The 26,089-nt window shown below is 44.3% G+C and overlaps 1 protein-coding gene across 1 annotated transcript in view; it reads right to left on the minus strand.

Annotated features, from left to right (window-relative positions):
• Nucleotides 1-26,089, minus strand: part of TRPM6 (transient receptor potential cation channel subfamily M member 6) — a 90,011-nt gene that overhangs the window by 56,036 nt on the left and 7,886 nt on the right. The window contains exons 2-11 of the mRNA XM_075446849.1: nucleotides 23,868-23,926; nucleotides 23,228-23,307; nucleotides 22,351-22,389; nucleotides 12,027-12,207; nucleotides 8,455-8,668; nucleotides 7,552-7,676; nucleotides 6,612-6,783; nucleotides 5,157-5,331; nucleotides 3,686-3,809; nucleotides 109-181 (exon numbers count right to left, since the gene is read on the minus strand). Of these exons, the coding sequence (XP_075302964.1) occupies nucleotides 109-181; nucleotides 3,686-3,809; nucleotides 5,157-5,331; nucleotides 6,612-6,783; nucleotides 7,552-7,676; nucleotides 8,455-8,668; nucleotides 12,027-12,207; nucleotides 22,351-22,389; nucleotides 23,228-23,307; nucleotides 23,868-23,926 (1,242 nt within the window). The remainder of the gene's footprint in view (nucleotides 1-108; nucleotides 182-3,685; nucleotides 3,810-5,156; nucleotides 5,332-6,611; nucleotides 6,784-7,551; nucleotides 7,677-8,454; nucleotides 8,669-12,026; nucleotides 12,208-22,350; nucleotides 22,390-23,227; nucleotides 23,308-23,867; nucleotides 23,927-26,089) is intronic.

The raw sequence follows: 26,089 nt of genomic DNA on the forward strand, positions 1-26,089 counted from the left end.
TAAAGGACCTAGCAGCTTTCACACATTGATGTTACTCCTTTGTTTTGAAAAGGTAAGCCAATGGGACTGTATGTCAGATGAAAACACATCACATTCTTAGATAGGTACCTTTCAAGAGTGCAGTCAGAATTGTCAAATCAACATCCTGTTGATCTTCCGACTCCGCATCAAATATGGTTATCTGTTACAATTACAGAAGTAAAGTATTTGAGGTGAGGCAGAGAAGACTGCAGTTATATCCTCTTGGCAATGGCTGTGGTAGATTAAATCATATACATTTCAACACAAAAAATGGTGAAGGCCCAGCCATTATTTTCCTTTGTTTCAGACACAAAATGTATCCTTTTGCTTTTTCAAGCAATGGCATCCCAGGCAAACTGGAATCAATCTACTGCATAATAACATGATCTATTTCCTTTTGACTAGCATTTAAAGCTGAGAAACGTAAAAATGTAACATGGTTGATACCTACTCAGTTTTCAACTACAAAACAGATACTCAGGTAAAGTAAAACAAAAAATAATAAAAACATATTGGGTAGTTTCCACTTTAGTGATCATTGCTACAATTGTCATTACTCCCACAGCAAATACTTGGTACTCCATCATATTTGAAAGGTCATGGCAGACTGGTCAAGTTCCTAGTGACTTGAAAATGGGAAAGATAACTCCCATTTTTAAAAAGCCCAAACCTAAAGCCCCAGGGAACTACAGGATGGTCAGTCTCACCTCTGTGTCCAGCAAGATCATGGAGCAGATCCTGCTGAAAACTATGCTAAGTCACATGGAAGATAAGGAGGTGATTGGTAAAAGCCAACATGGCTTCACTTAGGGCAGATTGTGCCTGAAAAATCTGGTGGCCTTCTACAACATGATTACAGCACTGGTGGATAAGGGAAGAAAACTGATGTCATCTACCTGGACTTGTGCAAAGAATTTGAGAGCCGTGGATGTTGCCTACCTAGACTTCAGCAAGGCTTTCGACACTGTCTCCCATAACATCCTCCTAGGGAAGCTCAGGAAGTGTGGGCTGGAGGAGTGGTCAGTGAGGTGGATTGAGAACAGGCTGAATGGCAGAACTCAGAGGGTTGTCATCAGCAAGGCCGAATCTAGATGGAGGCCTGTAACTAGTGGTGTCCCACAGGGGTCAGTAGTGGGCCCAGCCTTGTTTAACTTCTTCATCAACGACCTGGATGAAGAGTTAGAATGTACCCTCAGCAAGTTTGCTGATGACACAAAATCGGGAGGAGTGGTAGATACACCAGGAGGCTGTGCTGCCATTCAGCGAGACCTGGACAGGCTAGAGAGTTGGGCAGAGAGGAACCTGATGAGGTTCAACAAAGGCAAATGCAGGGTCCTGCACCTGGGGAGGAACAACCCCATGCACCAGTACAGGCTTGGGGCAGACCTGCTGGAGAGCAGCTCTGCGGAGAGGGACCTGGGAGTGCTAGTGGACGACAGGTTAACCATGAGCCAGCAGTGTGCCCTGGCTGCCAAGAAAGCTAATGGGATCCTGGGGTGCATCAAGAGGAGTGTGGCCAGCAGGTCGAAGGAGGTTCTCCTTCCCCTCTACACTGCCCTAGTGAGGCCTCATCTGGAGTACTGTGTCCAGTTCTGGGCTCCCCAGTTCAAGAAAGATGAGGAGCTACTGGAGAGAGTCCAGCGGAGGGCTACAAGGATGATGAGGGGACTGGAGCATCTCTCCTAAGAGGAGAGGCTGAGGGAGCTGGGCTTGTTCAGCCTGAAGAAGAGAAGGCTGCAAGGGGACCTAATAAACGCTTACAAATATCTGAAGGGTGGGTGTCAGGAGGATGGGGCCAAGCTCTTTTCAGTGGTGCCCAGAGACGGGACAAGGGGCAATGGGCACAAACTGAAGCACAGGAAGTTCCATCTTAACATGAGGAAGAACTTCTTCCCTCTGAGGGTGACAGAGCACTGGAAGAGCCTGCCCAGGCAGGTTGTGGATTCTCCTTCTCTGGAGATATTCAAGACCCACCTGGACAAGGTCCTGTGCAGCCTGCTGTAGGTGACCCTGTTTTGGCAGGGGGGTTTGACTAGGTGACCCACAGAGGTCCCTTCCAACCCCTACCATTCTGTGATTCTGTGATTCTGTGACATTGTCCTGCACAATATCCTTGCCGACAAAATGGAGCAACATGGATTTGATGGATGGACCACTTGGTGGATATGGAATTGGCTGGATGGTCACACTCAAAGAGTTAGTCAATGGCTCAGTGTCCAGGTGGAGACCTGGCATTCCAGATAAGTGGCATTCCTTGGGGGTCGGTATTGGGACTGGTACTGTTTAACATCTTTGTTGGCAGCATGGACAGTGGGATTGAGTGAACCCTCAACAAGTCTGCCGAAGACATCAAGCTGAGTGATGTGGCTGATACTCTAGAGGGAAGGGATGTCATCTGGAGGGATTTTGACAGACCTAACAGGTGGGCCTGTGCAAATCTCATGAAGTTCAGCAAGGCCAAGTGCAAAGTCCTGCACATGGGTTGGGGCAATCCCAAACAGGGATACAGGCTGGGCCATAAATGGATTGACAGCAGCACTGCAGAGAGACTTGAGGGTACTGGTGGATGAAAAACTGGACATGAGCCAGCAACGCGCACTCACAGCCAATCACATCCTGAGTTTCATCAAAAGCATGTGGCCAGCAGGTCACAGAAGGTGATTCTGCCCCTCTACACCACTCTGGTGAGACCCCACTCGGAGTCCTATGTCGAGTTTTGAGGCCCCCAGCGTAAGAAAGACATGGACCTGCTCGAGTGAGTCCAGGGGAGGGCCATGAAGATCATCAAGGGACTGAAGCACCTCTCCTGTGAGGACAGGCTGAGAGAGCTGGGGTTGTTTAGCCTGGAGAAGAAAAGGCTCTGAGGAGACCTTATAGCAGCCTTTCATTAGTTAAAGGCGGCCTACAGGAAAGATAGGGAGGGACACCTTATCAGGGAGTGTAGTGACAGAATGAGGGCTAATGGTTTTAAGCTGAGAGTACATTTAGATCAGATATTAAGAATAAATTCTTTAATGTGAGAGTGGTGAGGCACTGGAACAGGTTGCCCAGAGAAGGTTGTGGCTGCCCCCTCCCTGGAAGTGTTCAAGGCCAGTCTGGATGGGACTTTGAGTAACCTGGTCTAGTGGCAGGTGTCCCTGCCCATGGCAGGGGGGTTGGAACTACATGATCATTAAGATCACTCTCAACCCATATCATTCTCTTGTTCTATGATTCTACTCACAAATGAGCACCTGAGCCGCTAAACATGCTAGCACACTTTGAAAATACATTTCAATACTCAGAGACAAGTTCTAGCACAATTCTGTTATTAATAGAAGAACGGATGGAAACATTTCTAAATTACAAATAAGACACTACTAGAGAAGACAAAAAGTAGGAATAATTTGATCTTTCCTGCAAAAACAAAAATGTCTGGGCTTTTACTAAAATCAGAAAGGCTGTCATTTCATAAGCAATCAGTGAGACTTGAGAAGTTAACTAAACAGGCTCTGTGGAGCTACTCATTATATAAATTAGCACAGGCACCTTCATGTTATCTTTATATTAGTGATAACAGCATTACTTCTACAACTGCTGCGACCACACCAACTCACCACAGAAAGAGCAAACAGGGTAACAGCAAATTAAGACATTCTAAACACAGAGTGCGAACCCCACTCACAGACTCTCTGTGCTCCATGCATTCCATCAAAATGTGAAATAGACTACTGGATTGTTCCTGTCCCAAGCTAAATGTGTTTCGAATCATCACTAAGACCTCCTCCTTCACTTGAGGACGCAGCTCCCTGAAAAACAGATACACAAGCATGAATAAGTGTATTTTTAGATACTTCTTACCAGCTCAAATGACATCTCAGCAAAAGACGAAACTTGCGCTAAGCAGACATATGAGAAATCTCTTACTACTACTTCTTTGTTGACTTTTTCCTGCCTTCTTTCAACAAAACAAAACAAAGGCATCCTATAACATAAATTATTATTCACACAGACATTTGTCCTGACCATACATATATACTACTGGAAATAGAACAAATGAAAAAGTTAACAATTTTCAAAGGATTTTCTGTGAATATAGAGCTAAAAATCACTAAAAGTTTAGCAAACTTTTTCTTTCTTTCAATAATCATATAGGGATAACATTAAATTCCTCATTTTTTGTTCATTAGGCTTCACACCTCTCATATTTCTTTCCTCTCATTTCTCTTTCAGTTACCCTTTCCATCCATATTTTCCTTCTGTTTTGAAATGGCAATATTTTTTTTTAAAAGATTAAAAATATGGAAAAAAAGGAAGTGAAGGAAAAATTTCTCAATACAACACACTAAGGAAAAATACCACCTCTCCAAAAGAATATTTAGAAAAGATAATAAATAAACAATTAGGCTTTAAAGTTTATTAAATTGTTCATTTTTTAAATAGGAACAAACCCAGGCGACCTTTTTAAAATTTTACTTTTTATTTAAAAAGCCCTTTTCACTTTTAAAAACTTTCACAAAAATATTAATTGGCTATACAAATATATATATATATTTATTTCCAGTTTTGACATAAAATTTTCATCAAGGTAGCTTTAATACAGTCTGCAGTGGAGGCTGCACTGGAGGTGACAAAGAATTACAGCTAGACCTGGACGACAAATCTGGGTTACCACTGGGTAAACCAAAGCCAAGGAACCTTAGTCCTCCTCCTACACTAGTCTGAGGCTCCTACAGCGACTAACCCCAGCCCTAGTCTGAAAAGCTTTGTGTGACCCAAATCTGAGCCCACTTACAGAACACTGATGGCAGGAGAAAGGACTGAGTCAAAACCCAAGCAAGCACTCTGGGGTGACCCAGCAGTGTCCCTCACCAAAGGTGAGACACATTGTAATAGCTCAAAATAGCCAGATGCAGTTTCTTTTTCCTCTTTAAAAAAGCCATACTAAATTTGGCAAAATAAATCTTCCAACACTAGTTTGAGGTAAGGAAGAAAGAAATTTTGTTCTCACTGCACAGAAGTAAAAGACAGCAAAAGATCATGGTGGTGTCATTACTAGAAGCATTAGAAGTTATCTCAGCGGTTTTGAGACAGGCGTTTTCACGTCCCTCACAATACGACAGATCAAGGAAGAGAAGCATTATGCCACTACTCACCCCATATCACCCATGTGCTTGTGGGTAAAAGCCAGGATATCTGCCGCTCTGCCAGTGCCCTCATAGACCACCACGGGGACAGCTGGGTTGTCCCTCACGTACTCCCACACCATTAAGATCACACTGGGGCCTCCTTCCACCACCAACCCAACTATGGGTACACCTTGGCCCATTCCTGTTTCAAAACACGCCTAACCAGTTACAAACAAGTCTCAGTCACACAAAAAAATTACAACAGCTGGTAAACAAATACTCATGAAGGACTCTCATACATGGTTCAATGGAGAGGAATTTGACTTACACTTTTTAAGACTTTCACAGAACTTCTGCACGCAGATCAAAAAGACCATGAAAACCTCTCAATAAAATTGTAAGCAGCCCTAGCACTGGAAAGAAGAAATATCCTTCAGAATATCCCTCTGCCCTTTACGACAGCTCTCACACACAAGGACATTGACAGCGTTTGAAATGTCGTCAATATCCATTTGTTTACCTACACACATAGAAAAGTCATCAGGCACTTCTTTACAGGTTTCTCAAGTTTTACAGAAGCAGGGTGAGTTTTTTAATAATCAGAAATAAATTTCAAATAAGATGCAACAGAAATGGAAAAACAACAGAAAGTCTGGCTTGCAAAAACTAACAGTAAGAAAAGATACAAGAGACTGAGGAAGAGCCTCTAAATATGAACACATTAAAAACTGGGTAAGTTTCTAAGTTTGTAAATACTATAATGTGAGCAAATAAAGGAAACAAGGATTCAATATCATAACTCTGCTAATGTCTTTTTAACAGACCTCAAGATTTAAATCACTAGCTAAAAGTGAACTTCCACAAATAATTTATACAATCTAATTCATAAGAAGAAACACTTGTCTATGTAATAAATATTTTATTCGTGATTTCTATGCCATAATTTATTCACTGTGTAGGCATACAATGGAAGTTATGCAATCTGACAAACAAATGCTGTTTTAAGGCATTCCTTTCGCAACCAGTCTTTGTTTCTTACCTAAAAAGGTCACAGGCTTGCAATATAGCAGAGTGATGATGATAAAAGTAATGAACAGGGGAAGAAGGATTTCAGTTCCACTGAATGTGACAATTTTTCCACCTAGCAAAATGCTGTGAAAATATCTAGTGCTGATATAGAGACCACGCAAAACTGCAAGGTAAGCAAATGCTCAATACTTACTAAATAATCTCAGTCATTTAGATGTCTCTACAAATGAGAAACCAAAATGCACGTGTACCCAAACGCATAATGCTTTATAAAAATCCTGTTCTTTTCATGTTCCTGATATTGACAGTTCAAGACATGTGCAATTAATAACTTTCAACCTCAGTGAAATCTACAGCGAATCAAGATGTGCAACACGTAACAGAAATGTCAAGTACCTCCACAACTTCTAGGACAGGTTTTTCTGTCATAAAGCCAACCACAGCAATACTCACTTGTGTGTATTTTCTGAAGTGATATGTACTTCTCCAGATTCTTCCTGAGCATCATTTCATTCCCATACTTGCCCACTGTCCCATCATCTGCCATTAGAAAATGAGAATGCATGCTGTTGAGGGTACTTAGCTTGCTGAGTGGGTTACCTAGAGTCTGGTACAGGCAAACCACCTAAAAAAAAAAAAAATCTTAAAAGAAACCAACAAAATATCATCATTTGTATTGCTTATGTATTCTTCATCATATTATCTTCTGAAGGATCACATCTTCATCACGCTTTTTCTGCTCTACTCAAACATGGGTTTTCACTTGATTCTTAACAGCAACAAAACCACAATTAATACTACAGAAAGCATTTCTGATTAGGCTTGCAGTCCTTAGTCAGAATCACTGCCTGCCATTCTTTGCAAGAGTTGCAACACAATGGTAAATTTCTCCTGGGTGCACTCCCATTAAAAACATGTGAGCTGTTATTTAGCAGGAATGACTTCACCTTACTTGTCAATTGTTTTTAGGCAGTTATGTAGACTCTGCCCTCACATTGGCATTCACACAAAGTTCTAGTTTATGAATAAAAATCACACACATTAATAGCCTATTTATGTATACCATTAACCTGATTACTCATCCTGAATCACATGAATATAGAAATACATCATTTGCAACCACAAGAGAATTGCTTAATTACAAAATTTCAGAAAGGAATGGAAATTTCCTGTAAGAAGAGAAATGTTATAAAACTATTCATTTACGTACAAAAAGCAAAATATAGTGCCTCAACATGCCACGAAATCCTACTGCTGGGCAAAATCTAAGCCTATACTACTGAGAAAAAATATCAAACCGGTGAAATAAAGCAAGTAGAAAACAAAGTATGCAAGAAAGCTATCATATCCCCTGAAGATGAAGGTTTTTACTATTAAAATGTGTCCAACTCACATCTTTTCCGATGAGATCCCTCTGATTCTCAATGATACCCCATGGAGGAATCCCAACAGCACAGATCTTTCTCAGATGTGGTGAGGCACAGCCTTTCAGTGCATCCCCTACATGCCGGGACACTCCTAAATAGATAAATAAATCACCATTTTTCTTCTACATTTGCAGACCTGCTAGAGGACACTAATAAAAGGGTTTCCCATCATTTAATTTATTCTACGGTTACGTTTTAACCAGAAACAAACCATTCCACCTAACTTCTATATTTGATGCACACTGCAGGAATTGTAAGTTTCAGACATAACACACCAATGCTTCAAATTCAATACATATTTCTAATTAATAATTCTCATCTGTATTGCTAATGGTGCTTTCTATCTGAAAAAACTTCATTATTTACATAAATGCACAGGACAGTTCTCCTGTAAGGTCATCAGATTGAATAAAAGTTACAGAATTTCAGTCCCACGGCTTACTGACCCCCTCAGTTTTTGAGAAGTCTATAGGGAGTTTCAGATACTACTAGGCTAATTAATAGATTATCCAAATTCAAAACTTTCTTAATTCTAAAACACAAATTTAGATTTGAAACCTGTTTCAATAACACCAGTCACAGTCCTTAGAACCTATATGTGTTAATGAAGCAGACAAAATTGACTGCAGATAAGTTCTGGTTATCTGCTACGAGTGTTTCTTACAACATGCAGAATACTCTGCTATTTAAGAAAAAAAATATTAAAAATATTCAGAACATCTATCAACAGCAGAGGAACATGATGTCACTCTTTGAATTACGCATTGTTCCTTAAAAAGAAGCTTTTATATTTGTCCTAAATGTATGTGGTCATATGCAGAGAAAGTACACCAGAGGAGGACTGAAAGAAATAAAGGTAATTATACTACCGCTATTGATGCCTTCTGTAATTATCCATGCTCCTGTAGTCTCAGCAGCGTTCACCAATCCTTTGCTGAAAACCTGCTTGACCTTTGAGGGAAGCCTGAAATCTTGAATGCCTCCATGAACAGAGATCACTAGTTTTGGCAACTCCATCTGCCATTCTTTAACCATCAGGTGCAATAGCTGATCCAAACTGCTATCATAAGAAAGTCTAATATACTGAAAGAATAATAATAATGGGTAAAATAAACATTCTTTATATACTCCAAGAGAAGAAACTTCAACATCTTACTAAGTTCTCAGCATTAATGTCTTAAAGATTTCGTGCAGGATTAGAACTTTCACAATACCGCTAACATGATAGCACAAAAATACATCAGTGAGCAATACAGAATCACAGAATCACAGAATAGTAGGGGTTGGAAGGGACCTCTGTGGGTCATCTAGTCCAACCCCCCTGCCGAAGCAGGGTCACCTACAGTAGGCTGCACAGGATCTTGTCCAGGCGGGTCTTGAATATCTCCAGAGAAGGAGACTCCACAACCTCCCTGGGCAGCCTGTTCCAGTGCTCCGTCACCCTCAGAGGGAAGAAGTTCCTCCTCATGTTCAGACGGAACTTCCTGTGCCTCAGTTTGTGCCCATTGCCCCTTGTCCTGTCACTGGGCACCACTGAAAAGAGCTTGGCCCCATCCTCCTGACACCCACCCTTCAGATATTTGTAGGCATTTATAAGGTCCCCTCGCAGCCTTCTCTTCTTCAGGCTGAACAAGCCCAGTTCCCTCAACCTCTCCTCGTAGGAGAGATGTTCCAGTCCCCTCACCATCCTTGTAGCCCTCCGCTGGACTCTCTCCAGTAGCTCCTCATCCTTCTTGAACTGGGGAGCCCAGAACTGGACAGAGTACTCCAGATGGGGCCTCACCAGGGCAGTGTAGAGGGGAAGGAGAACCTCCCTTGTCCTGCTGGCCACACTCTTCTTGATGCACCCCAGGATTCCATTAGCTTTCTTGGCAGCCAGGGCACACTGCTGGCTCATGGTTAACCTGTCGTCCACCAGGACACCCAGGTCCCTCTCCGCAGAGCTGCTCTCCAGCAGGTCCACCCCAAGCCTGTACTGGTGCATGAGGTTGTTCCTTCCCAGGTGCAGGACCCTGCATTTGCCCTTGTTGAACCTCATCAGGTTCCTCTCTGCCCAGCCTTCCAGCCTATCCAGGTCACGCTGAATGGCAGCACAGCCTTCTGGTGTATCTACCACACCTCCCAGTTTGGTGTCGTCAGCAAACTTGCTGAGGGTACATTCTAACTCTTCATCCAGGTCATTGATGAAGAAGTTAAACAAGACTGGGCCCATTACTGACCCCTGAGGGACACCACTTGTCACCAGCCTCCAACTAGACTCAGCGCCGCTGATGACAACCCTCTGAGTTCTGCCATTCAGCCAGTTCTCTATCCACTTCACCGACCACTCATCCAGCCCACACTTCCTCAGCTTCCCTAGGAGGATATCATGGGAGACTGTGTCGAAAGCCTTGCTGAAGTCAAGGTAGATAACATCCACGGCTCTCCCTTCGTCTACCCAGCCAGTCATGTCATCGTAGAAAGCTATCAGATTGGTCAGGCATGATTTCCCCTTGGTGAATCCATGCTGACTACTCCTGATAACCTTCTTTTCTTCCACTTGCTTCATGATGGCCTCCAGGATAAGCTGCTCCATCACCTTTCCCGGGATGGAGGTGAGGCTGACCGGCCTGTAGTTCTCTGGGTCCTCCTTCTTGCCTTTTTTGAAGATTGGAGTGACATTGGCCTTTCTCCAGTCCTCGGGCACCTCTCCTGTCCTCCAGGACCTCTCAAAGATGATGGAGAGTGGCTCAGCAATGACATCCACCAGCTCCCTCAGCACTCGTGGGTGCATTCCATCGGGGCCCATGGATTTGTGGACATCCAGATCACTTAAGCGATCCCTCACACAGTCCTCCTCGACCAAGGGAAAGTCGTCCTCTTTGTAGGCTTCTTCTCTTACCTCCGGGGCCTGGGATTCCTGAGGGCCAGTCTTAGCACTGAAGACTGAAGCAAAGAAGGCATTCATTAGCTCTGCCTTGTCCGCATACTCCGTCACCAGGACACCCGCCTCATTCAGCAGCGGCCCCACGTTGTCCCTAGCCTTCCTTTTGCTGCTGATGCAGTTGAAGAAGCCCTTCTTGTTGTTTTTGACATCCCTTGCCAGCTTCAATTCCAGGTGGGCCTTGGCCTTCCTCGTCGCATCCCTGCATGCTCTCACCACGTTTCTGTACTCTTCCCAAGTGGCCTGTCCCTCTTTCCACATTCCATGCACCTTTCTCTTCTGCCTGATCTCCGCTAGAAGCTCCTTGTTTAACCATGCAGGTCTCCTGCCTCCTTTGCTAAATTTCTTTCTCAGGGGGATGCATTGCTCCTGTGCATGGAAGAAGTGTTGTTTAAAGAGCGACCAGCACTCATGGACCCCCCTGCCTTCGAGAGCCCTGGCCCACGGGATTCCTCCCAGTAGCTCCTTGAAGAGGGCAAAGTCAGCCCTCCTGAGGTCCAGGGTTTTGATCCTGCTTATCGCCCTGCTTCCTCCATGCAGGATCCTGAACTCGACCATTTCATGGTCACTGCAGCCGAGTCTACCTCCAACCTTCACGTCCTCCACCAGTCCCTCCTTGTTTGTTAACACGAGGTCCAGCAGCGCGCCTTTCCTTGTTGGTTCCTCCACCACTTGCATCAGAAAGTTATCATCGATGCTCTGTAGGAACCTCCTGGATTGCGCCTGCCTAGCTGTATGGTCTTCCCAGCTGATGTCAGGGTGGTTGAAGTCCCCCATGAGAACCAGGGCCTGTGACTGTGAGGCTGCTTGCAGCTGCCTGTAGAAGGCCTCATCAACCTCCTCCTCCTGGTCAGGTGGCCTGTAGTATACACCCACCGTAATGTCACCCGTGTGAGCCTGTCCCTTAATTCTAACCCACAAGCTTTCAACTCCTTCTTCACTTGCCCCCAGGCCAAGCTCAATGCATTCCAGTTGCTCCCTCACATATAGAGCAACTCCCCCACCTCTCCTTGTTGGTCTGTCTTTCCTAAAGAGTCTGTAGTCATCTATGACAGCATGCCAGTCATGCAAGTTGTCCCACCACGTTTCTGTGATGGCGACCAAGTCGTAGCCGTCCTGCTGTATAATGGCTTCCAGCTCCTCCTGTTTATTGCCCATACTACGTGCATTGGTGTAAACACACTTGAGCTGGGCTGTCAATCTCACCCCTGGCCTTGGCACTCCAAGCCTAGGCTCATCCCTAGTGAGCTGGGCAATATCCCCTTCCCCCTTCGAACCTAGTTTAAAGCCCTCTCAATGAAAAAACAAAAGCAAGACAGACTATGCTTAATCACAGTGAAGTTCAAAGTACAGAAAAAACACATACACTCTCTAACCTGTAGATACCTTTTATTAAATACTTTCAGATTTCCCTGCCCTTTTAAGACAACAATCTGATATTCACCCCAAACCACTTTTTGCCTTTCTTGTGGTGAAATTCTAAAAACAAGTCAGACATATAAACACTGCATCTATTACCTTGGCATGGTAAGTGTGATCTCCATCTTGAAAATTGATTGTTCCAAATGCATCTGTTGGACTCTTCTTTGTGTGGTTTTGCACAGACCATTCTCCACCATCTCTATGTGGGGCAGCCTGGCAAACAGGCCAGCTACAGTCTACTTCTGGGTGGTCTCCAATCAGCCGTCCACAGCAACATCTCACATTAAAAACAAAGAAATTATTTTATATCAAACACACTTGCATGCAACTCTAGGATCTTCAACAGAATAGACCAAACAGTTTTTTGCAAAGAATGATATTATAGCTTTCTGAGATGGAGTATAATAAAAATTAACTCAGCTGAAAAAATCTCAACAACGGCAAAATGACATTGAATTAAATCATAAATATGTTTTGCTGGATACAGAATTTGTTCTCTATCTGAGGAACACTAACAGCATTTGGAGAGTTGGACTAGATAATCTTCAAAGGTCCCTTCAAACCCAAACCATGCTATGACTCTGTGTCATTCTGTAACAGTTTGAGAGTCCTGCACAGCAATTCTGACTTGAGCAATGCAATTCAGATTTATTGGTCTCATATGTGACATTTCAGAGGAATATCTTAGGATACCAAAGTTCACAGGTTATTCTAGGTAGTGGAGAAAGATCTAGAAGTTACTGTCATTTATCAGGAGGAGAAGAGCAACCCTCCATCTAGAGAGAAGTTCAGGCTGACCTTTATACTAACCCCTGGACACCAGGCAAAGAGAATATACAAAACAAACAGACTGAAGTGCAATGTTAAGGGAAATTAAGCAGAAGTTCAGTTAGCATTAAAGGTTTGCAATTGGATGAATAACCGAGGTGCCAAATTCAATCATTATTACTGTCATACAGGCTTTGACAGGCTCCAGCCTCTTCTATAGGATTAACTTCAATGTAATTTATAGCGACATCTGACAGTCCAGTTTTCCTTTAGACATTTCAGAAGTTATTATATCCTGGGAAATAGAGATAAATTCTTCCCTTTTACTCTATTAAGATACCAAACAGCTTCCAATAACCCAAACTCAATGACTGCGTTGGGACTCAGATGTATTATTTTGTGGATGTAGGGGCAGGTTAGATGTATACATCTGCAAAACCCTGACGAGGTACATTCAGAAAGACATTTTTCTGTGGAGATGAGTGAGAACTAACTGGTGAGAAAGAAACAGAGTAAAAACAAACGAACAAACAAATACAAACCCCAAAACAACTCTAAGTAAGTTAAGGAAGTGAACTTCTTTAGAAATGCACTTTTTGATACTCAGAAACCATGAAATTATGCTTGCACTCCAGATTTTGAACACAGGCAAATTGCATTTGATTCATTCAATGCTCTGCAAAAGCACACTGGAGAAGGAAGCCTCCCACACTCTCGTGGAATTAATAACTCAATTAAACAATCTTATTCAGTGGAGAATTAAAGAGTTGTAGAAGACTAGCAGTGCAGAAAACACTTGAGCTCTGTTATCACATGTATGATGACAGTTAGATAGAAGTCAGAAGGCAACCAAAAACGCCCAAATTTCTGTCAAGCTAATTCAACATGGATTAGCTAACCTAGACATCCTACACCTTTTCCCTAGCTGACATAAACAGTAGCATATCACAGAAATACAGGGACTTTCCAGAAGGAAGTGAGGCATGTTATTACAACTGAATCCTGGAAAAATGAAAAGGAAACGATCTAGCTGGGGGAAGGATACGCCTCACAGAGGGGTTTTTCTTGCCAAGTTACTCTAACCAGAAGTATTGCCCTGTTTGCCTCACTGCATGACTCCACAAGTATTTGCAATGTGGTGGCAGCAGATAAAAAACCAGGGACTAACACAGGGGGCACAGGAGCTCCTGAAACAAACTATTTATCTAGGGACCTCATTATTATGATCCCAAATCCAAATCCCATTGTAATCTTGCCTCCTCATAGGCAAACCAAGACAAGCAGGTCAAGGCTCAGGAACTAAACAAAACTTATCCAAGTTGGAACTTGGAGAATAAGCCAGTCACACTAAGTCACTTAAAGATAAACAATTCAATTACTATTTCAGAAGACTGGGGGATCAACACAGATGGAAGATCATTGCTGACATTGTGTTGTCAAATAATATGTGGACTCAGAATCCACATGCAGAGCCACTGTAGAGACATATCTAATCTAGTATTTCAGAGCAATGTAGTTGCAAGGAATATAGCACAAGGGACACAGATTTGGATAAAATCTCTCACAAAGAGCACAAGGCTAATGACTATACTTGTTTATGACTATCCCTGCATACCTCAAAAAAAGGACCAGAATAAACAGATAATTTTGATTTTATTATTGGTCTTCAAAGTACAAATTTCTCTAGAGCTGAGGCTATTAGCCTCCTTGCTCCATTTTTTTCTGCTTGCTTTTTAGGGGGATTCGAGGGTAAGAGCAATAATGGATCTTCAGATGAAAGATGAGAAAAAACATAGATATCCTACTGTCCTTTGGTCTTGAAAATACCTTGTAGTCACTAGACTACTTTGTGTAGTCCCACAACAACACGACGTTTCATCCAGGAGTCATTCCAAAAGACAGAGAACCAATAGCAGTCCCAACTAAACACTGCATTACCTTACATTACTCACTTTGATACCATATCACACGGTCTGAGTCTGACTCAGCACTCAGAAGGACAGCACTGAAAAGCAATCAGGCTCATCATCAGTGGATTACATTTTCTACAATCTGGATTAATTTCAGCCCATCATCAAAATATGAGCACAGAATTAGTATCTATCTCACACGTTACTGTTCCATACAGGGTCACATCAGCAGCCCCTCCTAGAGCAACAAGAGCCAGAGCAACGTGCATTTGCATCCTGTGGAAGGATCCTGTGGAAAGGAACTAACCATCTGATGAGACAAATCAATGCAGTAATAACCTTGAAACTGAGAGGCCCAATAAACACTGAACTCTTTTAGTAATTAACATCATTTGCGCTACATACTTAATGCTTACATGTAAATGCACCCAGAGGCAAGCTGCACTCAGAACAGCTCCACTACGCTGAGCAGGCAGTGGAGGAACTGCCCATAGACCTAACACACAGGTGTGCAGGGTACCCGCAGCTGCTCCTACCTCAGAGATTACCATAGCAAAAGGTACAAACTCAAAAGGACCGGTATTTCCCAAATAGCTCATGCTCTACTTCAAGCTGGCACCCTTGCTCTCTCTAGCCATCTAGCAGGCAGGGACAAGGTGCTAAGGACTCCTGAGCTACCTGGGAGGTCAAAAGCCAAGACTAAGAGGCTCTCAGGAAGGCTGAAGAAACCAAAGCAGAATATTACATACAGCTGCTTAGGTTCTTTTCTGTAAAGTTTTGTGCTGTGTGCATAGTGACATGGCTCAAGGAGGAGACGAGCTACCAGCCGGGGATGATGACTGAGTCGGGATTGCTCGGGAGCACTCGACCCACACATGTCCCCGGGATCTTTCAGGCTGCACTCCAAGGTGCTGAGGGAGGTGGCTGATGCCCTAGTACAGCTGCTTTCCATCAGCTCTCAAAGGTCATGGAGATCAGGGAAAACCCCAACAACCGGAGAAAGCCAAATGTCACACCTGCTCTCAAAATAGGGCAAAAACGACCCTGAGGAACCAGGGGCCGGCCAGTCTCCCAAATCAAGGTAAAATCAAGGAGTGAGACCTCCTGGAGCCAAAATCTGGGCACAGCAGGGAGAAGACAGTTACAGGGAGCAGTCAGCAAGGATTTACCAAGGGTAAATAATGCCTATCCACCTGACTACCTTCTGCGACAAAATTGTGGAGATGAGAGCAGAGCATCAGATGCCACCTAGCTCTGCTACAGCCAGGCTATTGGCACTGTCTCCCCCAATATTCTTGTACCTGGGCTGGGACACTATGGTCTGGGAAGGAGGACACATTGGCAGGTGAGGACCTGACTGGGCCTACAGGGTGGTCGTTATGGGTTGGTTACTGTCTGGAGACCAGTATCACCAGCTGAGTGGTACAGTCGAGACACCAGAAGGAGGGGATGCCATCCAGAGGGACCTAGACAAGCTGGAGAGGTGGGCCTGTGTGAACCTCATAAGGTTCAACACGGACAAGTGAAAGGTCCTACACCTGGGTCGGGGTAATCCCCAGTATCAATACAGACTGGGGGATGAAAGGATTGAGAGCAGCCCTGCTGAGAAGGACTTGGGGGTACTGATAGACGAAAGGCTGGACATGAGCCGGCAATGTGCGCTGGCAGCCCAGAGGGCCAACCGTGTCCTGGGCTGCATCAAGAGAAGCGTGGCCAGCAGGTCGAGAGAGGTGATTCTGCCCCTCTACTCTGCTCTGGTGAGACCCCACCTGGAGTACTGCGTTCAGCTCTGGAGCCCTCAGCACAAGAAGGACATGGAGCTGTTGGAGCGGGTCCAAAGGAGGGCTACAAAAATGATCCGAGGGCTGGAGCACCTCTCCTATGAGGACAGGCTGAGAGAGTTGGGCTTGTTCAGCCTGGAGAAGAGAAGGCTGCGGGGAGACCTGACTGCAGCATTTCAGTACTTAAAGGGAGCCTATAGGAAAGATGGGGACAGTCTTTTTAGTAGAGACAGCAGTGACAGGACGAGGGGTAATGGTTTTAAACTAAAACAGGGTGGGTTTAGGCTGGATATAAGGAAGAAATTCTTTACAATGAGGGTTGTGAAACACTGGAACAGGTTCACCAGAGAGGTAGTGGAGGCCCCATCCCTGGAAACATTCAAGACCAGGTTGGACAGGGCTCTGAGCAACCTGATCTAGTTAGCGGTGTCCCTGCTCGCTGCAGGGGGTTGGACTAGATGACCTCTAGGGGCCCCTTCCAACCCAAATCTTTTTATGATTCTATGATCAAGCAAGGTCCCACAGGGTCTGTGCAGCACCTGACCTGGTGATGGATGGTGGGGCTGGAGCCCTTGTCCTCCAAGAAGAGGCTGCAGGACCGGGGATGGCTCATCTGGGAGGAGGGATAGTTTCAGGGGCACCCAACGGCATCCCCGGCACTGATGGGAGAGGATGCAGGAGATGCAGCCGGGCTCTTCACAGTGGTGCACGGTGGGAGGGCAACAGGCAGCAGCACAGCTGAAACACGGTAAGCTCAGGCAGGAGACAAGAAGAAGCTTTTTCCCCAGGAGGAGAGCCCAGTGGCAGAGTCGGGGCCTGGGGAGGGTGGGCTCTCTCCAGCCTTGGGGGTTTCACAGCCCAACTGTGTAAAGCTCTGAGCAGCCTGATTGGCCCCCTGGCTGAGCCTTCTCTGGGCAGGGGCTGGGACTGGAGACCTCCCCAGGTCCCCGCCAGCCTGCATTATCCTGTGATCCCATTAACACATCATATGCTTTGATTCAGAGTGTCTTTGCAATGACTTTACGGTCTTTGCCTCAAAGGCTCACTAAGCTACTAGTGAAGGAGCAAACAATGTCAGGAAGACAAAAGCAGACTCCTGGAAAAGGCACACTTTGAGCAACAATGGGAAACCTGGAGGGTCGACACTGAAGTAAAGGTAACTACAACAGGCAGATTACAAAATCTGGTGCCCTAGCAGGCAGCACTTCAGACACTGTGTCCAAAACATATACCTAAAAGGTCAGATATAGAGATCTCAGATGCGTAAGGATGCACAAGTTTGGCACCACATTCCTGAATACTCATGCAGTGAGATCTGTCTAGTGCTGTCTGGGACATGTCTGTGAGCACTGCACTGAAGAGTAGATGGAGGCCATTTTAACACACCAGTGAAGCACGGACAAAGGTGCCAGTAAGTTACTCAAATTTGATTAGCAGCCACTAAAAGGAGTTATTCTACTTAGTACTCGCAAATAGTTGCACAACCCACTCATAAACTGTTTGCAAACCTGGGAAGTTCTCTGCAAGTAAGAATTCATTAACAGATCTCATTTGCGTACAATATTAGGTCAAATTAAAGTAGGCATCAAGTACATTCACATGACTTCTGGACAGTCTCCATCATCTTTGAGAGGTCCTGGAGGACAGGAGAGCTGTCCCAAGGACTGGAGAAAAGCCAATGTCACTCCAGCCTTCAACAAGGGCAAGAAGGAGGATCCAGGGAACTACAGGGCGGTCAGCCTCACCTCCATCCCGGGAAAGGTGATGGAGCAGCTCATTCTAGAGGTCATCATCAAGTGGAGGAAAAGCAGGTTATCAGGAGTAGTCAGCATGGATTCACCAAGGGGAAATCATGCTTGACCAATCTGATAGCTTTTTACGATGGCATGACTGGCTGGGTAGATGAGGGGAGAGCAGTGGATGTTGTCTGCGTCAACTTCAGCAAGGCTTTCAACACCGTCTCCCAGAACATCCTCCTAGGGAAGCTCAGGAAGTGTGGGCTGGAGAAGTGGTCAGTGAGGTGGATTGAGAACTGGCTGAATGGCAGAGCTCAGAGGGTTGTCATCAGCGGCACTGAGTCTAGTTGGAGGCCTGTAACTAGTGGTGTCCCACAGGGGTCAGTGCTTGGCCCAGCGTTGTTTAACTTCTTCATCAATGATCTGGATGAAGAGTTAGAGTGTACCCTCAGAAAGTTTGCTGATGACACAAAACTGGGAGGAGCAAGACCTGGACAGGCTGGAGAGCTGGGCAGAGAGGAACCTGATGAGGTTCAACAAAGGCAAATGCAGGGTCCTGCACCTGGGGAGGAACAACCCCATGCACCAGTACAGGCTTGGGGCAGACCTGCTGGAGTGCAGCTCTGCGGAGAGGGACCTGGGAGTGCTGGTGGATGACAGGTTGACCATGAGCCAGCAGTGTGCCCTGGCTGCCAAGAAAGCCAATGGGATCCTGGGATGCATTAGGAGGAGTGTGGCCAGCAGGTCGAGGGAGGTTCTCCTTCCCCTCTACACTGCCCTAGTGAGGCCCCATCTGGAGTACTCTGTCCAGTTCTGGGCTCCCCAGTTCAAGAAAGATGAAGAGCTACTGGAGAGAGTCCAGCAGAGGGCTACAAGGATGATGAGGGGACTGGAGCATCTCTCCTAAGAGGAGAGGCTGAGGGAGCTGGGCTTGTTCAGCCTGAAGAAGAGAAGGCTGCGAGGAGACCTAATAAACACTTATAAATATCTGAAGGGTGGGTGTCAGGAGGATGGGGCCAAGCTCTTTTCAGTGGTGTCCAGTGACAGGACAAGGGGCAATGGGCACAAACGGAAGCACAGGAAGTTCCGTCTGAACATGAGGAAGAACTTCTTCCCTCTGAGGGTGACGGAGCACTGGAACAGGCTGCCCAGGGAGGTTGTGGAGTCTCCTTCTCTGGAGATATTCAAGACCCACCTGGACAAGGTCCTGTGCAGCCTGCTGTAGGTGACCCTGTTTTGGCAGGGGGGTTGGACTAGGTGACCTACAGAGGTCCCTTCCAACCCTTAACATTCTGTGATTCTGTGAGTTGCGGAAAATTACTTATCTCAGGAGGCCCAAAACCTATTTTGTCGGTGATCTAATAAATACAATATAATCAGTTATAACTCATGTGAAAACTATTTCCCCTTGTTAGGAACAGAAAAATTCTCCTAGAATAAAGCTCTGTGTACACCTTGAGATACACAAGAAGACAAGAACAGTTAACATTTGAGAAAATGTACTTGCAAGATAATGGCTGACTGAAATGAACACCGAACACTTACACACATTCTGAATATACAGACAGACCAACAAACAGGATTCACGTGACTTTAAACAGCACGAAATGCTCAACGATAAGTGACAGAAACATCTACAAGCTAGAAAAACCACAAAGCTATGCCATGTCTTTACAGAAAAGGTGAAAGAAAAAAACAAACCCATACTGTAGGGTGCACATTTCCAGTTTATCTTCCTCCCTCTCGCACTGTAGTATTCACATACATGCAGCTAAACTGAGTTTGATTAGGAAGCTAACTGGGTGAAAACTAATCTTGGTTTGGTTCTCAACCCCCCAGGTTAATTTTCATACCAGTTAGCTTCCCGGACCAAATAACAACATGGTCTCTCTGCAGGGGGAAGGGCAAGGACTGCAGAACTGCCATAGTCATGATTTGGATGGGATTAAACCACTATATTTTGAAGCACAAGTTAATTTCAGCTTAGATACCCACCTGGGTATCTGCAGGTTAACAGGAAGCATTAAAATCCTCCCTGCATTTCTGCTTCCAGAACACCTGCAAAAACCTTTGAATCTCTATTGTTCTGCTCTAAATGTAATTATACATGTGACTATTCCCTCAGAGGGAGTTCACCATTTCTGAACAGATGCCGCACAGATCATTAGTCTTACAAGGCCAACACCATCTGTATACCAGCCCTTTACAGTGCTCTGATTCTGAGGAGTAATTTATTTGCTTTTTGGAAGATCTGAATCTTGTTTCATATAAATCTTAGAAGCAAAATAAAATGTGCAATGTAATGAAAAAGCAAAAAATCATGCTCATGCAAGTGACTGGACTAGTCAGCACCAGTTTGCTAGTCCTTAGTTATCGGCAGCTCATTGTTTTCTGTTGCTTCAGCCTTTAGAGGCCTTTAACACTGTATTGGGTTTGCATGGTAAGACTTTGGTAGCAGGGTGGCTTCTCTGAGAAGATGTCAGAAGCTTCCCCCATGTTCGACAGAGTCAATGCCAGCTGGCTCCAGGATGGACCCGCCGCTGGCCAAGGCCGAGCTCATCAGTGACAGTGGTAGAACCTCTGTGATAACATATCTAAGAAGGGTGAGAAAAACCTACTGCACAACAGTAGTCAAAAGAGAGGAGTAAGAGTATCAGAGAAAAACAGCTCTGCAGACACCCAGGTCAGGGAAGAAGGAGGGCAGGAAGTGCTCCAGGCACCGGAGCAGAGATTCCCCTCCAGCCCATGGAAAAGCCCATGGTGAGGCAGGCTGTGTCCCTGCAGCCCATGGAGGTCCACGGTGGAGCAGATCCCCACCTGCAGCCCATGGAAGGGACCCTACGCCAGAGCACGTGGATACCTGAAGGAGGCTGAGACCCTGGGGGGAGCCCATGATGGAGCAGGCCACTGCCAGGACCTGCAGACCCGTGGGGAGAGAAGCCCACATCAGAGCAGGTTTGCTGGCAGTGCTTGTGACTCCGTGGGGTACCCACGTTGGAGCAGCATGTTCCTGAAGGACTGCACCCTGTGGGAAGGACTCACAGTGAAGCAGTTTGTGGAAGGACTCTTGTTGGAGCGGTTCATGGAGAACTGTCAACCATGGGAGGGACTCCACACTGGAGCAGGGGAAGAAAGCGAGGAGGAAGGAGCGGCAGAGACAACGTGTGATGAACTGCACACAACCCCCATTCCCTGTCCCCCTGTGCCACTCTGGGGGAGGAGGTAGAGAAAATTGGGAGTGAAGTTGAGCCCATGAAGAAGCGGGGGTGGAAGGGGACAGGGTGCTTTAGGATTTCATTACTGTTTTCTCATTACCCTACTCTGCTTTGATTGGTAATAAACTAAATTTATTTCCCCAGGCCGAGTCTGTTTTGCCCATGATTAGTAACTGCTGAGTGATCTCTCCCTGTTCTTATCTTCAGCCACGAGCCTTTCATTATGTTTTCTCTCCCCTGTCCATCTGAGAAGGGGGAGTGATAGAGTGGCTTTGGTGGGCACCTGGCATCCAGCCAAGGTCAGCCCACCCCTAACACAAAACAAATGTCAAGGGAAGTTAAAACTTTGTTCCAACAACCAATAATTTATTATCATAAACATAGAGCATCAAAACCTGCTTGGGAATACCAGCTGAACGACAAACATTGAATTGAAAACAACTAATTAATAGAGCCACAAAATATTAGGCACACTTGAGTTGAAAGCACCAAAGTGACGTAGTTTGTGTTGCTTGCCTTCCCAAAGGCAGGGACTCAGAACGTCCACTGCAGGGAAGATGAAAAAATCTTCAGAAAACACATCATCAGGGATGTTTCTACTACCTTCTTTCTTCTCGCTTTAGTCTGTTCTTTCTCTTTCCACAGTCCTTACTGTTCTCTATTGCTTTCATCTCACTCTCCGTCATATCACCCAGCATATAGCCGTAACTGTCACCCATTTAAAGGCACATTTCTGCCTTTCGTTCCTCAGGAGAAGACTAAGACAAACTCGTCCACACAAGGTATTTGGATAAATTTTTCTATTGCAAACAAATTAAAGGTTATCATACAACTTATTTTACCCTGATTTATGCTACACATTTTCCAGCACACCCCCAGAAATGCTGCTCTGACAATATAAGAGGAAGGATATTTTTGTTATCATTACTTCCTTGACTAGGAATGCCTTTCACCAAGTGTATGTCATTATAAAAATCATAGCTATATATTATATATATAGGTACTTTTACCTGATTAAATTCTGGCACACCTGGCATCCTGCAGGACACCTGTGATAAAAGATAGAAAATTAATACATGCTTGTATAAAAGAAAACATCTGTAATAGTATTCATAAATTATCAATTCACCTGTGAAAAAATTCTCATCAACATGATGAGTTCTTCTCCACTCACCCCTAGAAGATGTACTGGGTAACTTCAGTGATTTGGTTGGTGTTTTACATCTCCGACTGTATGTCAAATGTGCATTTCATAGATGTGTTATCTATCTTATCTACTCTACACTATCCATGTGTTCAAAATAATATGATCAAAACTACACATTTACATCTTCAGAATGCGATCTCACCAACTCTATTTCGGCAAAACCATCCATCCACTAGATACACAATCTGGAATGTCAAATTATGTTTTGTTTCCCAGGTCCTAAAACACAGGTTGAGGATTTGATCTTTTTCTTACACTCTTCTCACTCCATGCCAGCCTCAACAGAAACCTCTATTTCAGAAGACTGTGAAGAGCAGCAGGCATCATTTTGAGGAAGGAAGAAAATGGTGGTACAGGATTAAGAATTCCTGTGCAGGAGTAATTCCATGTAACTCAATCTCTCAATTGGATGCCATACCACAGTTTTGGTTATTGGACTGAGAGCAACACATCTAAGAAACCTAGGAATGTTGACTGTTGCCAATTTCCAGTTCAAACAAACAGCCTCATTTAAAAGGTACTGCTGACAGTATCTGTGGAAACCCATAAACACCTGCAATCACTAACCAGGGCATTGCAAAACCGCAATGAACTTCATCCAGGCTACACACAATGACCACAAAAAATGATTCTGATTCTTTTTAAATGTAACAGAAAGAAAGTGAAATTCATTGTTTTACCTGTGAGGAACTTTTGAACCTGGAATGATGTGTGCACATTCTCTTTTACTGAAGACCTCTTCAATCCAAGATCTGGGGGCCTGAAAAGACATTTCAAACATAATTATATTCCTGAACTAAAGAACATAATGCCAAAAATCACACTATAATGTCTACATGGCTCTATACACATAACACATAACTCAGAATGATTCCCGTCACGATGTCAGATGAAGCCAAACACTATAAGCTGAAGTGACAGCTGTGAACAGTCCTAGCCCTTCAGCGCCAAGTTTTACACAGCTCCACAGAACAATCAATATTAAAATTTATTGCCACCCCTCACTAATAAACATGAAAATTATTTAAAGGATCTGTCAAACACATGTACAATAGAGGAAGTGGTAAGGATGAATCAGAACTGCTTAAAGGACTGCACTTTCCTTCTGCCAGAAGACTAGCAAATGGAGGTCTTACTAAAGCTGTAAATATCAAAAAAGGCAAGATTTTCTTTTTAGCCGAGACAGACAGTTAATTCCTTGTTTTATTATTCTTAACAGAGGCAAGACTAGATTCATCCTGGTTACGTGTTTGCTGAACTAGGACTGCAGTGAAGTGCCAAAGCGGGGACCAAAGACTAGACCTAGCACCCAGAGCGTACATCAGGTGGGTTTTTTCCACTGGCCTCCTGAGACACTGTGAAAACTGTCTCGGCGAAGCCTGTTGCAGACAGGTAAAGTGAACAGTCACTGTGTTACACAGATTTTTTTCAAAGAATTCCACTGAGAGTCTTTGAATCTCTTCCTCTTCAGGTCCACCAGGATCAAATTCCCTTGAAAGAATAGTTTTTGGATGCTGAACTTTGAAATCTCTGGAACTGAATTAGCACTGGAAGCAAAGGATTTGTTTTGTCATCAAAGGGAACCATCCCCATAACGAAACATGCAATGGACAGACATTTTATCATAAAGAGTAAACACAATATATTAACCATTATTGTCTGATTATTTCTCATTTTGGTTTAACCCAGCAGCCAGCAACTAGGACCAGCCAGCCATTCACTCGCTCCCTCCTCCCACCACAGTGGGATGGGGAGGAGAATGGTCAAAAGGTAAAACTCGTGGGTTGAGATAAAGACAATATAATAAGACAACAAAGGAAGAAATGATCATAATAACAACAACAACAACAAAATACGCAAAACAAGCAATATGCAATACAACTTTTCTCACTGCCCGATCACCAACTGCCCAGCCAGTCCCTAAGCAGCAATCACGGAACTCACAGAACTCGCGGATTTCATGGAACTTCTGTATTTCGCTGAACTCACCAAACTCCTGGAACTCACTGAACTCATGGAAAAGTTGCTGCACCCCAGCCAACCTGCGCTCATAAACTGAGCATAGCATCCATGGTATGGAATATTTCCATCGGCCAGCCTGGGCTGTCTGCCTGGCTCTGCTCCCTCCCAGCTCCTGCACACCTGCTCTTCAGCTGAATATGAGAGATTGGAAAAAGTCCTTGATTTCTTAGCAACGTATGAAAACATCAGTGTTTTCAATATTCTTCTCATACTAAATCCAAAACACAGCAGCTATTGTGAGGAAAATTAACTCTATGAAATCACGTGCATCTCACTTTCTGTCTATCTGTTGTCTGCCTTATATATAGACATCAAGCTCTCTAGGACAGGGCAGAGTATGGTCCTGGTTTATGACTGGGCATACAAGGCAAACAGTAATCAAATAATAAACCTTGCCTTCTTTTTCACTCCTCACATTTAAAAACAATTGATCCTCTGCAAAATGTCTACCCTGTAAAAATACTTATGGTAAGTACTTGTCTCCATACTTGTTTGTAAAATGTGTCTTTCATACAATGACTTATAAAATAATTCAATTCATGAGAATGTCAGTAATTCAACTCATTAAGAGTACTGCTGGGAGATGGATGGAGGTCAGCAATAACTCTTATAAAACAGAATACCTCCCTTTTATCTCCTGAACGAAATTATGACACTTAACAAAGCAGGCCTGTTTGAGGTTTTTTTACTCCAGCTTCACATCCCTTCACATCCCTAAACACCCCTGCATAATCTCCCAGCTAGTCACACAGTTATGGAGGGCCACAAGCTACCTGAGTGAACTATCAGCTTGCCTGCAGGTGGGGACCCATCCCTCACCAAGACTAATGGGAGTCCTACCTTTGGTTTTAATGTACTCTGAAACAGGCCCACACTGACAAAGATGAAAGAGATCATTTTTCTGGTATTGGTGTGCATGTGTCTTCTCCCAGAAGCAACTAATTGAACCGTGTCTGGTTAAGCTTTGAATGAAGGAGTAACAGCGTGGGAGATCCTCAGGGCTGGACAGAGCATGGGCATGCAAGAAAATTAATTATCGTAGAAAGACACCTACTGAAGACAAAGTGCAAAAATTAAAGCCAGAGAAGAACCTTGCACACAGTGAAGCAAATTTTAGCACCTGAGGGCAGGCACACACTGCTTTCAAAAACCTTTTGGTAGGATTCTCGTTGGTAATCAGTATTCTTTCATGCTTCCTAAACCTCTTCATCCTAGTTGTTTGAGCTACAAAGCAAAACAGTGAAATGTTTCCAATATTACAGTACCCTGGGACTCTGATTTTTCTGAAACCCATTACTATTTCTGGTAATTGGTTTTCAATCAATGCTAAGGAACAAAAAACCTTTTTATGTTATGGGATGCCTTGGACAAGAATGAACTTTTACTAAACTTTTCATTACAGGAATGGGTGTGACAGAACAAGCCTTATGGCATCTGCAGAGGTAACATGCTCAGCCTTGTGAGAGATGAACAACACCCAACGGCTGTCAATTTAATTTAGTAAGAGCACTAGTAGTTCA

This window comes from Opisthocomus hoazin, chromosome Z, assembly GCF_030867145.1.
Source record: "Opisthocomus hoazin isolate bOpiHoa1 chromosome Z, bOpiHoa1.hap1, whole genome shotgun sequence".
NCBI lineage: Eukaryota > Metazoa > Chordata > Aves > Opisthocomiformes > Opisthocomidae > Opisthocomus > Opisthocomus hoazin.